Source organism: Pyrus communis, chromosome 6, assembly GCF_963583255.1.
Source record: "Pyrus communis chromosome 6, drPyrComm1.1, whole genome shotgun sequence".
In the NCBI taxonomy this organism is placed as follows: Eukaryota; Viridiplantae; Streptophyta; class Magnoliopsida; order Rosales; family Rosaceae; genus Pyrus; species Pyrus communis.
Window position 1 is genome coordinate 21915579 of NC_084808.1, and position 13627 is coordinate 21929205.

At 37.2% G+C, this 13627-nt stretch overlaps 2 protein-coding genes across 2 annotated transcripts; both read right to left on the bottom strand.

Moving 5' to 3' along the window:
- Nucleotides 1-755: 755 nt before the first annotated feature.
- Nucleotides 756-1872, bottom strand: LOC137735972 (uncharacterized). The gene has a single exon (XM_068475323.1). It carries the CDS (start codon nt 1751-1753, stop codon nt 1166-1168), a length of 588 nt encoding a protein of 195 aa, XP_068331424.1. The 5' UTR covers nt 1754-1872; the 3' UTR covers nt 756-1165.
- Nucleotides 1873-10275: 8403 nt separating this feature from the next.
- LOC137737502 (probable 3-beta-hydroxysteroid-Delta(8),Delta(7)-isomerase) lies at nt 10276-12098 on the bottom strand. Its single transcript, XM_068477004.1, has 4 exons — nt 11875-12098; nt 11103-11249; nt 10869-10977; nt 10276-10779 (listed from the first exon to the last, which is right to left on the bottom strand). Exons 1-4 carry the CDS (start codon nt 12032-12034, stop codon nt 10503-10505), a joined length of 693 nt encoding a protein of 230 aa, XP_068333105.1. The 5' UTR covers nt 12035-12098; the 3' UTR covers nt 10276-10502.
- Between the last annotated feature and the right edge of the window lie 1529 nt (nt 12099-13627).

The window sequence follows — 13627 nt, forward strand, 5'->3', positions numbered from 1 at the left end:
ATGATAACTTTACCAACTCTAAGTGATGATGTTTCTAGTATTAAATGATGAGGTGAACAAATACTAAAGTTTTTTATTTTTTTTTGGTAACGAAGAAATACTAAACTTGTCTCTAGTAATTGTTGTCTTTGGAGATATAATTCCTCAAATCGGCTTCTTTTAGCAAAGTTAAGTTATACATTTGTTTAGCTAAACTGTGTCAATTTGGAGATTCAAAACTCCATAGATGACTTGAGAGTAAAAAATCTATTTAATAATTGTCCACATCATCAATATTTGATAGTTGTTTTAATTTTTTTAAAAGGATAGGACCAATTTTGAATCTTCAGTGAAAATTGAGTAGTTGTCCGAACTTAACCCTAAATATTGTATCGGGCAGGCATGGGTGGCCTCTTTCTAATTGTTGTCTAAGGCCTTAGGTTGAGCCGTCTCAAACAACACACATCAACTAATTTGTGTGTATAGTTTTTACAAACACAAGCCATTTGTTTATCACCTTATTTAAAACGTGTGCATCTAACTTTTGTTACATTTTTTTTTTTTTGAGGAAACCTTTATTATATATTGAGTAAGACTAAAGTTGGTTAATTACAAGTATATGGTGCACCCCACTACCAAGGTTGTTGGCAGTAGCGCAACGATCGACTTTGTAGCTGGGTGAAGAAAAAATTAAAGAAGTAAAGCACCACCAACGACTTGACATGCATACGTTACCAGATCTAGCAGTGGCAGTGCGCACTGGATTCTAACCCCAACCTTTATTCCATTCCAAAAAGTATACATTACTAACAGCTTTACAGCGATATTTATACTTGTAAAATTACAAGGCAATAGAAAAAAAAAATCCCCAGAGCCCTAAGCACTTTCCAGCCGTGCTCAAATTTTCTGAAAAGCTGGGCCAATAATAGATGCATGAGATAGCCAAATCAGATACGTTTAACCTGTTTGATGGCAAATAATACGGTTCGATCGATTCATCCTACATGTAATTAATTAGAGAATTGTTATAAGTACTCTAAAATACTCATCTTACACTCTTGCCTTTCTTGTTTTCTTTCATAAAAAAGAGTGCAAGATATGTTCCTATTGGAATGCTAATAACAATACTTCTTGTTAATTAATGTAAACAACATAGTAATTATTTTGTGTTGATTTGTCAGAATATTCAGACGCTTCTGTCGAGCATTTCTTGATGCCTTTTGAAGGATAGAAGCTTTTGCAAGCGCATTTGTTTGTGAAACCTGTTAATGAACAAATCCGCAACGTGGTCTATCTCGTCTTCCAGCTTGAAATCCTGTCCTTCCTCTTTGGAATTCTTCACCAGATCGATCACAGACCCGCCATCTTTGACATCGTCAAAGTTCTCATTTTCATCGAACAACGAGTGCCTGAGATCAGGGTACTTATCATCGTCATCGTCCTCCTCCTCATCTTCACCATTGTACCTTCGCATGTAGCTTGAAGTACCAGCTGTATGCGAGTACTCATTGGCCATGGCATTGTAGAGAACAAGCGCCTTGTTTTGGTCTCCTTCCTCCGCCTCCTCTTGATCACGGTGATCGTGACCTAATAGGCTGTGGATCTTGTGCGACACAGTGTCCATCAAAACCTTCTTGTTCTTCACCAATGAAAACATTATCAGGCGAGCTTTAGCGGCGCTGGTTTTGCTCTTGATGGCGAGGGACTTGGCTTTGGCTATTGAGCTCAACAATGTGATTATCTGCTTCAAGAAAACAGAAGCCTTATTCTTCATGATTATTTTCTTGCTTAATTAGTCACAATTGCACTGAGTTAGCAAGGAAACCCTATATATTCAAGTGAACGAAACCCTTTGAAGAAATAATATTTAAGGAAATGTGAGATGCTCAAGAGAAAGAATGTGGTGGAAGCTTGATTATTTTGCATGAAGGAATACAAGAGCCTTAGGGGGCTTTATATAGAAAGCAAAAAGCTTCTACTTTTTGGTGACGGAGTGGGGTGAAAGTGTAAAGGAAAAAATAAGAAAAATAAATTAGAACAAAATCAGAAACGGAAGCTTCTTGTAGCACTGTACTGTGTGCCACATGGAGTTCATGATCTTTTTACGCAAGTGGAACCATGCATCCTCGTCGTACACGACTTGTGGACAAATGTGGGACGTACGATCGACTTTTTTGGAGAAAAAGCTTGATAACGATGGTTACTTTAGGTGCACAAAACATATGTTAATTAATGGTTGAAGACGATTATGTCCCTGCGATTAGCCAACTAAGTAATGTCATGCTGGTGGATATATAAAGTGGTTCTGAGGATATGAAAATCTCCCAGGTGGGGGTAAATATTTCACTTTATTAGGGTGCTAAGAAATTAAAGGTAATGAAAAGGACTTTGGACGGTGAGAGTTAAGTAAAGCGGCCAGTGAAAAGTAATATTCAATGGAGGAAAAAAGTGAAGCTATATATTCGTTGCTCAGGCACTAAGTTTTGGAGTTAGGTGCATAAAAAAATGCAATAATGTTATATGAGTTATGTGCATGCTGAATGTGAATGTACTGAAATAATCCTACATATTATAATGCATGTTGCGTTATGCCCATGTATACAAACCAAACTTAACACTTATAAAAACCACCAGGGAGTGGATCAGTAGTTGGGAACGAATTCTAAGCCTGTATTTCACACGGCACATCCTGAATTCAATTCCTAACATTGGTGAATCACCTGATGATGGCTATGGGGAGGCTGAAATGCCTTTGTGAGTCTTTCCGACTCCCAAAATGGTGGATTGCAGCCTTTAAAAAAAAAAATTACTTATAAAGAAAAAGTAAATCTTAAATTAATTTACCATGATAAAATAATTGAATATGAGTGGTGGCGTTTACAAAGTGAAGTCAATATATATTGATCAATAAGAAATAAAGAATAAATCAATTTTACGATAAACAGCGAGGGTCATTTGTCATTGATTTCTCTTTTGAAGGACGATTGTATCGCTTGCTATTCTGGCAGAAATTTGATTATGCACCTTGGGTAATGGTTATGTTGAAATCAACATCAGAGTTTGTGATAGATGAATGATAGGATCAATCGCACACACACGTATACTAATCTAATCTAATGCACATAATATTTTGCATTTCATGACTTTTATGGTTAAGTTTATTTATTATGCATGGTCTCCTTTCACACGCTGCAACTATGTCATCAGTACATTGTGAACGTTAGAGTAAAGAAAATATTGAATTATTGTACTTCGAAAGGAATTCGAAGTTCTATTATATACGACATCGGTTCAAAATCAACCATTGTTTGATAGATTGACAAATCACCATCTACTTGTAATGAGTCTAATGACGTATATAAGTTATAATTTAGACTCCTTTATACATAGTATCCCACTTGAGATCATAGCGATGAAAGTTTATTTAAAATTAATTTATCTACATCAACAATATCTAGCTTGATGTAGAACGGATGGCTGAGCGTATCGAAGAGGAGCTCGACAAGCGTAAGTTTGGCAACAAAACTCAGGGAGTGCAGGTCTGGGTTCCGGCGTTAGAATTGGGTGCATAATACATTTTTCGAAAGGAACAACGTAAGGAACATGACTGATCACCAGTTTCGCTTATGACGTAGGGGCGATTTGGCCAATTTTCTTCGTTTACCATCCCAAAACAGTATTTTAAGTTTTGAGGCTATTTTCGGAACTTTGTTGATTATGTGTTTTGTTTCCTTTTTAAATTTCCAAACCCTACTAGGGTTTTTTGGTCCTTTTGGTCCCTTTTCTTACTTCTGGAGACCTGGACGATGGAATATTTCAAGCCATGACAGATTTCTTCCTTTGCAAGGAAAAGAGTACTGAACAAACAATGGAAGTTTTATAGCTGTCTTTCACAAAAGCAAAACACCAAATTACTTTAATTATTTCCATTAAATAAACAACACAAGTTGATATTATTTGCTAAGCTAGGGTAGCTCTTTCATAACTTAATTAGTGTTTAAACAATGTGGTCTAATAATATTCATTTTCACTTGTAAGTAAGGGGATTATGTTAGATTCTTACTAAAGGTGAATTTGAACAATATTATTGCTTGCCCATTGTGAGACTTAACCCACTTCTCCGACTCCTTAGTATAGATAATATCGTTTGTTAAAAAAAAAAAAAACAGGCATATATAATCACAATTAGGTCATCTCCTAATAGAATATTGCCAAGAAACTAAACCCTAAATGTACCTTCCTAATTGTACTTAATAATACACAATTAAACATAAACCATTCGGTTAAAGTTCATTTGCTGAGATTCTTTTTCAATAAATTGAATGGGCATGATCAAAAGTCATATGAGTTGATCAAGATATAAGTTAATTAATTGGCTTGGTGAAATTACAATCATCATATAAGTTCACATCGTGCATATGCTTCTCCATCAACATCAACTCCACCCTTTGGACCAGAGTAGTACTAGAGTCACCATAACAGCGTTGCCTAGGTTGATGTACTCTGAGTTAATTAATATTTGACTTATATTCAAACGCGTCTAACCTGACTTAATTTGCAATAATTGGATCAACTTCTTTAAATTAAGTTATGCTCAAATGCTTATTCGCGACTTCTTCTGTAAAAAAAAAAAAAAAAACTTTTGTTTGTAAGCGTTTTGGTTAAAAGTGTTTAAACAACAACTTCAAGTGTTTTATTGTAAATTTTGTTGTCAAATGTTATCAGAAGCGGTTTATATTCATAGTTATGAAGTAGCCCGTTGGTTTGATACATTCATAGTTTTACAATAACTATTGGTGATGCGCATGAAAAGAAGATTTCACTTTTCTTGAAGGACCGCAATGGAAGAAAAGCATTGAAGTTCCTTTGAAAATGGTGGGACTTCTTTTCCTTTGCTAATCAAAGGGGTTTTCTCTTCTTAAGTGGGTGGTTAGGTGTGCTTAATTACCAACTAGTTCAAAACATTTTGTATACTTTAGGTCCATATTCAATTCTAAAGCTTCTTAACTCTCATGGTTCTAGAACTCTCTTAGGACATATTGAGGGAAGATTTCGCATTCTTGTTGGATGTATACAACTGCGTGATATTTTACTGTATATAACTAATGACATACAAGATCTTTACTGTTGAGAAGGGAGTGAGTCACAACTATATCCACCGTATGCCGCTATCTATATTCACACAAATGACACAAGAAATTCTCCGGAGCGGAGCGAGTGGCGGGCGTGGAAGCTTCTTCAGTCATCCTGTCAAGAAGACACCAAAACTACAGCCTGATCCTGACTAATGAATATACATTACTAATTAAAAAAAAGGCAGTGCATGTATTGTACTTCCTAAGCAACGCTTCAAATGTTCTAGTGCAAAAGTGACTCCCTCCATCGCTGATGATTGCTCTAGGTGTCCCAAATCTTGCAAAGATGTTAGTCTTAATAAAATCTGAAACCACTTTTGAATCATTAGTTTTGGTGGCTTTAGCTTCAACCCATTTAGAAACATAATCCACAGCTAATAAAATGTAAAGAAAACCATTTAAAGATGGAAAAGGTCCCATGAAATCAATGCCCCACATATCAAAGATCTCAACAATCAAAATAGGAGTTTGTGACATTTGATTTCCTGGACTCAAGTTACCTGTTCGTTGACAACGATCACATGTTGCACAAAACTCGTACGCATCCTTAAACAAACTAGGCCAATAAAAACCACTCTCTAACACCTTAAGAGCTGTCCTCTTTGCTCATTTGTATCTTTTATAGTCTTCTTTTGCATCCTCAGCTGCTCAAAAACTTCTTTTCCACTCCTTAAAGTCACAACATTCATCTGCTCTGCATTTGGATTCACCACGGTTTGGCTAGGCAACCTTCCTGGTTGGTGTTGTTGCTCCATCAAACTTGCTAATTGACTCATTTGGCGCTCAAGGTTTTAAATTGCTTTGTCTATTTTTTGTTGATGAGATTGAGTAGAGTTAGCTAAAGAAGCAATTAAATCCTCAAGAGACTTACTTGGAGCTTCTTGTTGTTGAGGTTGAAATGGTGCCTACGATCTTGCTTGAAAGAAGCCAGGTGGACAGTTATAGTTGTTGGGAACAAATTATTGTCTGTTATCTTGATTGTTCCACTTTAAGTATGGATGATTGCGCCACCCCGCATTATAGTTGTTGGAGTATGGATCATACTTTTACCTTTGTTGCCCCTGAAACCCTCCTAACACACTAGCTTGCTCAAGACCACCTTGATCTATCAACGAAGGGCACATGTCCGTGGCATGTCCCATCATTGAACATACACCACATACCTGTTTTGGAGTCACCATAACCTGTTGCACAAGATTAGTCAAGTTAGCTAATTGTAATTCAATACTAGAATTAGCACTTACCTCGTTAACTTTCTTAAGAGGTAGCTCATCTCTCCCTCCAAATTGTCGTGTGTTGCCAGCAATGTTCTTTAGCAATGCCTTAGCATTAGTTGGTGTCTTGTCCATGAATGCTCCTCCACTTGCTGCATCAAGCATTACACGATCAGTACCACACAATCCCTCATAAAAGTATTGTATTAGAAGATGCTCTGAAATCTAATGATTAGGACAAGATGCAACCAAATGCGTGAACCGCTTATAGTAATCTCCAAAGGGCTATCCATGTTGTTGTCGGATTGCACATATGTCTTTCCTTATGCTTGCAACTTTTGTGGCCGAAAAATATTGCTTTAAGAATACTTGCTTAACCTAGTTCTATGTGTTCATTGGCCCTGGAGGTAAATTGTAAAGCCACTCCTTTGCCTTAGCTTCTAATGTAAATGTGAATGCCCTCAACTTGACTTGCTCCTCATCCACATTTGCTGGTCTCATTCCTGAGTGTACCACGTGAAACTCCATGAGATACTTGTTGGCATCCTCTGTTGAGAAGCCATGAAACTTAGGCAAGTAGTGAATCATGCCGGATTTAAGCTTAAATCCTTTCTGCATTTGGATATGTGATGCACAATGGTTGTTGATCCATATTTGGCATTGCCAACTCTCTCAAAGTTCGGTTATCAGCCATGTCTTCTTGTGGTTTTTCCCCCTCTTCCGAACTCAAATGTGGTGGAGAAGATGGTGGTAAAGACACCGATGCATGCTTCTGCTTAATTTTTCTCTGAAGCTTTCAAAGTGTCAAGCTCAAGATCGTAAGAAGTTAGATCAATGCTCTTGGACATTCGAGTATGCATATACTACGAAGAGTACCTGAAATAAAAAATAAAAAAACAAAAACACTAATTAGACAAGAAAAGAAAACAATAGAAAAATAAGTAATTAGAAATAACAATCCCCGGCGAAATGGTACCAAAAATTTGATAAGATTAAAAGCACACTACAAAGTAGCACACAAATGTCTTATTGATTTTCCTTATTAACACTAAGATTTGTCAATTGTAGCATATGAAAAGAAGGGTCTTTCCCGCAGAAGATTGTTTTATCCAATTACTTAAAATGTCACAAAAACTGGGTTGCTGTCCCTACTGACCAGCCACCGAAAAATAATTATTAGACTGACTTACACTTATCCAAAGTCTACAAAATTTTATATGAAGACACTAGATACACAGAGCTATATTCACACAAATTTTTGTGATTTTTAGAGTTGATTTTCTATTTAAATTAAATCAAACAAAAACAGGACAGAAACAGATTTTAAATAATAAAAATAGATTGTAGTTCACAAGTTAAGAAAACGAGTTAGGGAAATTGCTATCCACCACCAAATAATCATGCAAACATGTTATGTTTCATTTAAATTCCTTTTATTTCCGGATGAAGATGCTCAAGTTGGCTCAATGTTAGAACTCAACCTATTACTATTTCTTATGTAGTATGTTAAGAGAATGACATTTTGAACTTAACTTAGTCCCTAACATGCAATCTAGAATGGCGTGTTCATAGATTTAACAAGTAGGAACATTAAGAATGAAAAGAGTTTGAGTCATCACAAGGCATTGTAAGTACTAGCGTTGTCCTACTTATCCTAAAAATTGGTTCACATGTTAATCACAATTAACAAGTACTACTCTGGAACTTATGTAGGTCCTCATTCGACAAGGGCAGGCACACACATATTCATAGCGTTAGAATCCTAGATATGCTTACTAAGTATGCATCCGTAGAAAACACATAAAGAATTCATCATTGACATAAGTAGTGAACCAATTTTCATTCATTCATATAAGTGATTTAAACGAAATGTCATAACAAACTTGCAATCATATTCGGAGCTTCAAAACAGCCCCTAACTACTAAAAATTAGTTACACATAATCCTTAAATAAAACCAAAAGAAAAACATGAGTTTGAGAAGATAAAACCGAAAGAAGAGAATGCCAAGATTTCCTCCTTCCTTCTCTATTGCTTTTTCCATCAGCTCGCCTTTTGTTTACCTTTTTATTTTTGTTCTATTTTTTTTTTCTATCCTTCCACCATGCCCTGCAACCTACAGCCTTTTTCCCTTTTTAACTAGCTGCCCCATTTTCTTCTCCTTAACTCACACACTAATAGCCATTTAGTGATGATTATAAGTGAGAGGAAATGGTAAAACAATTATAACTCTTTAGGTAGCCTTTATGCCAATTACTCCCTCTTAATCCTCATCTTTAATTTCATTTCCTCTTATATTTGAATAGGTGTCAGTTGACTTGTTCTTGGCTGCATTAGTTTTGGCTGCTAGATTTATTGGGTTTATTGCTTTCATTGCAGTTACAAACTGCTCAGTCTCTTATGAATCTTTCAATGTTAAAACGACCATAACTTCTTCTAGAAAAATGATATTAACAATCTGCAAAATGCTTCAGAAAATAGACATCTGTAGCTTTCCAAGCATATAAGGCCCATTCTATAATTCATTTTGAGCTGTTCGCAACTTGTTTCCAAAGTCAGCCGATCTGCCCAGGCAGTTTTGACCAATTTGTTGCTCAAAATCCCACTTGTGCTATTTTTCTTTTCTTTGTTTGACAAATCCTACAAAACACAAAAGCAAAGTAAATAGCTCAAAAATATAAGGAACTAACTAAGAAAAGACAAGTGAATTTGATGTAAAATATATATAAATATAAGCTTATCATTGTCCTTGATCACCTTAGAAAAATTCAGGACCCCATTAGGCTTACCAGGGCTACTCCAAAACTGGTAGCTCACAAACCGGACTGCTTCATTGCACTGGTCATCGATCAAGTCCGCCACCCGGATTTTTTCAATGCTCTTCTTGCCAATGACGCTCTCACATTGCATGTCGAATTCTACAAGGGAATTATCAAACTCGTCAACCAGGCACACGTCATTCATGTCGAATTGCATTGTGTGGTTCCATTCAGGGTTGTAGTCCCCTTCTCTATCAACCAGGGTCTTATGGCGCTGCTGCAGATGTTTCTTCTGTTTTTCTTGCTTTGCTTCGTCGTTGAAGATGGAGATAGCAGAGTAGACGGACAGCTTGTTGAAGAAATTGAAGGCACTGAGATCCTTGCAGGAGATTACCTTCAGTTCTATGGAGCTGCATTCTTTCAGGTTCCTGATTTTCTCAGCTGTTAAGTTATAGTTAGTTAGCATTTTCTAAATTTGTTGCGGATCAATGGATCAAACCATTGAAAAAACAAAGTCCCCTAAATAGTTCAGACATGTAACCACCACCGTTGATCATGAGATAACGCCCCGCCAGACTTGGAGTCATTGATCGCTTAACCGTGATTATACGATAACAGGCCACCAGAGTTAATTGCAAATTCCTTAATGTGAACACAGATGTTAGAGGCACATTAGTCTCTCAACAAGGAGAGGGACTTCATGAAACTCCGGGAGATTACAATAGTGTCTTGGACCAATAATATAATAACATGCGAGAAAGTTAAAACACTTGACATTGTATAATTGATCTAGGACGCCATGGTGACGTTCTGAGGTTAGGCTAGTCCTTTCCCTCAATGAATCAGGACTACGACGACAACTCTTTGCACATTTGGAAAACACAGCAACTGCGATTTACAGTCATGAGGTCCATGGTTTTTGTCTCTCATTGCTTTCTGGAAGGAGAGAAAATATGGTTATGACACAACTCCTGGAACAGGGTAGTCTTGGTGGCCCCGGGAATACACGCAACGAGTGTATAGGGCCCTGGTGGTATGCAAGTTTCTCCCCGAAAACAAGGGCACTCGCTTATGTCATAGGTACTAAAGTACCTAGTCAATTAACACAATGAACCTATCCTTCCCATAAAAATGTAATAAATCTACGAACACACATAAGAGATTACTCCTATCGCTGATTCCGAACATATGAGCAGTATCAAACAATCAAATCCATACCAATTAATCTCAGTGCAAGAAACCATTCATCGTTTGTAAATCTTTGGGGTCAAAAACTCCAAAAAAATATCATCTTTACAGATTGAAATACTTGATTGACTGTTTCATGATCCAAAATTATTTCAATGAAGCCATTATAACAAACATAACTTGAAACCACAAAAATCTTCTTAAAAGGTTAATGATCTGGAGTCAAGCTCAGCGAGTTTTGTTCTTTTTCTGGTCTTGGCCTTGGGCTTGAACTTGTACTGCTGCAGAAATCTTCTTCCAACAGCGGATGGAAATGAGCGTCGGTATTACAACCCAGGAGGCGTTTGCAGCAATGTAGTATGCGTAGTAGTAAAACGAATTTGTAGCAAATTTGTCACCTTCCAAGTAGGCTGTTATGAAATATACAGCAGTTCCATAGAGCTGACCCAATGAAATGGCAAACTGAAGTATGTAGCTATATGGCTTGCCTTTAGATATTGCATATCTGCCGAGAATCAGAAATCGTGTTCAGAATATCAAATTTTGCATTGCACAGCATATAAACTTTGTGATATTCAAAACTCAAAATCTTACACTGCAAGAAGGCTAGCGGGACCTTCTATAACTGCAGTTAATCCTTCGACAGAAACGACCCCTGCATCCCTAGCTGCATATCTTGAATCACCTTTGCTATACTCTTTCCCTGCCAATTTTTATCTATCAGCATAAGAACTATATAATCCAACAAGCCCCAGTAGTTATAAAACTGCGCAAATTGTATCCAATGCTAATCTTGTAGATTAAGAAAGAATGTGAGACAGAACTTACAAACTTCAGCCAGGTAACAAGCAGTCTTATTCTTGTAAAACTCAGGCGAAAATGCGAAATAGCCTTCGAGTATCAAGTGCGTAAGGCCGGTGAAAGCCCACCAACACATTAGCCATCTATCAAGTTTCGATTTCCTCGGTGATCTCCCTGGTACATAGCAAAAAGTAAAACATGTCGATTGAGGCATTCCTATGTCTCCCTCAAAATGTCAAATTTATTGACTTAAACAAAAACTATAACATCTACAGCTACATAGCATTCAATTATCAATGCCAAAACGTAGAAAACATCAAATCAACAAGCACACAGCATGAATCCAAAACGAACCCAAGAACTAAAATGCCACACTAGAATTATTCGGTTTTCCTTATTGGAGATTTGTCAAGTTTTAACAACCAGTAATCACCACACCACAGACGGGTGTAGCTACATTGGCTAGAGCGGATGTAATCAGTAATAACAGTATAAGTAGGCATAGCCACATTTCCTAGAGCCCGAATTCGAATCCCCTCATTCTGCACTTTAGATTGGTTTAAGGTAGAATATTTAATCGCCACATTCAAAAATCAAGCCAATGAATTTGCAATCATACAAAAAAGTTGAAAAAAATATGAACTTTTTGGACCTCAAAGGGCTCAACTTTCTGTGCTCTGTACACAAACCCAATTCACGCATCAAATTACTTGAGCAAATTTCAACGTGCGGAGAAGTGAAATGAATTGAGCTGAATAAAATTTGGATCTGATAAGAAGTGGAGTGGAAGGAGGAGTACCGGAGAAGAGCCAGGTGAGGGAAACGACGAGTAGGGAGGAGACGCCGTAGATGCCAAGAATGGTGGACTGTGAGAGAAATCCAGGTACGAATCCGGGTAGCTTTAGATCCCTCGGGGCGTACGGATGATTCCCATAAATCCCAGAGTCTGATCCCTCCATTTTCACTCGCTGCCTAGTACACTGTCTGTCTCCCAAGTGCAAGTCAAACCTCGAAAACAATGAGTGATAAGGCTGCCAACTCTCTTCCTTTTTGCCTTTTAAATTCTTTTAGATTGGATCTCACAATCTTTTAATGGTAGGGATAGAGGCCCAATGTCCATGGATCTCACAAACCTGCCAAAGCTTGCAATTGCCGAATGTTCTAAAAATCGGGTTAGTTATCGTTGTGATTAATTCCTATGCGTCTAAAAATTAAGAAAGTGTTCTTAGAACCACTTAGGCGCTCACCTAACCCGCCTAGGCAACCTTAGGTCATGACTCTCATTTAGACAAAATAACAAGCATCAACCCCGATATCCCCAAATACCAGGATAGACACGTGTTGGGCGACACCCGAGGGTGACAAATCCATTTTAACATGCATGCAAGTGATAATGGTAAACGAAAGTAAATAAAATATGTAAATATAAAGAAATGCGCAAATACGGAAACGTGTTCAGAACATACAACTAATCAAGAATATTATGAAAGAATTATTATAAAAAAGGTATGAACAAAGAAATGGGTCATACATTGAGAAGACTTGAAGATACCTATGCGAAAGTGCCCTGACGCCGGGATCGTATGCCTCGATTCTAACTCCTAAAGGAGGCGCAAAACAAAAGGTGAGTGGACCAAAGTTCATAATAATAATTGACACGCCTCGATCCCGATATTCCCCGAACACCAGGATAGGCAAATACTGGCCGACACCGAGGATGACGAAAGCCATTTATTGAATGCAAATGCTGAGAACAAGGAATAAATAAGACTTATAAATTTAAATATAATGAATATGCATTTAATAAACGTGTTAAGAGCATACAACTAACTAGAATACTAAAAAGAAATAATATAAAATTGAATGAATAAGAGGATGGGTCCTACACCGTGAGGACTCGAAGATGTCGAGGCAGAAGTGCCTGAATGCCGGAATTGTATACCTTCATTCTAAGTCCTGAAGGGGGCGCAAAACAAATATAAGTGGACCAAGTTGATATATATATAATAAAATAATTATCAATATACTAACCTCCAGGTTTTATGAAAACACATATAGCATGATAAATAAAATGGGTTTTCCGAAACCTAGCATGTAGTGCAATGTCTCAAAACATATCTCGTATATATCGTAATCACTAGTGAATGTCCAATATCCCTCTAGGCCCTATGCCAACTCCCCGTCTATGTGCCAATTGTTAGAGGAAAATCACCTCAAGCCCTATGCCAGCTCCCCGTCCCTGTGCTAATAGCCAGAGGAAAACCATCTTCAGGCCCTATGTCAACACCGTAACCGTCGCCCAAGAAGGAATCTATCCCTTGCCCCGTAGCGGAATAGGGATCACTAGGTAAATACAAAACCATTGAACATAAATATATATATATATTTGAAAAGCAACTTTATAGTATAAAGTCATCCATCCTCTATACTATAAAGAGGTGTTCGAAACATGTTCTAAATATTATATTGTTATCCATCAGATATTCTATAAAGAACACGGGTTATAGGAAAAATAATAATAATTCAAACTAGCCTCAATAAGTATGTTATCT

Excerpts from the sequence above, each read along its gene's own strand:
- LOC137735972 (XM_068475323.1), bottom strand. The coding sequence starts at position 1,753 with ATGAAGAATAAGGCTTCTGTTTTCTTGAAGCAGATAATCACATTGTTG.
- LOC137737502 (XM_068477004.1), bottom strand. The coding sequence starts at position 12,034 with ATGGAGGGATCAGACTCTGGGATTTATGGGAATCATCCGTACGCCCCG. Across the intron at positions 11,250-11,874 it reads CCTCACCTGGCTCTTCTCCG|GGAGATCACCGAGGAAATCG; the intron begins GTACTCCTCCTT and ends GCTATGTACCAG. Across the intron at positions 10,978-11,102 it reads TTGTTACCTGGCTGAAGTTT|GGAAAGAGTATAGCAAAGGT; the intron begins GTAAGTTCTGTC and ends AAAAATTGGCAG.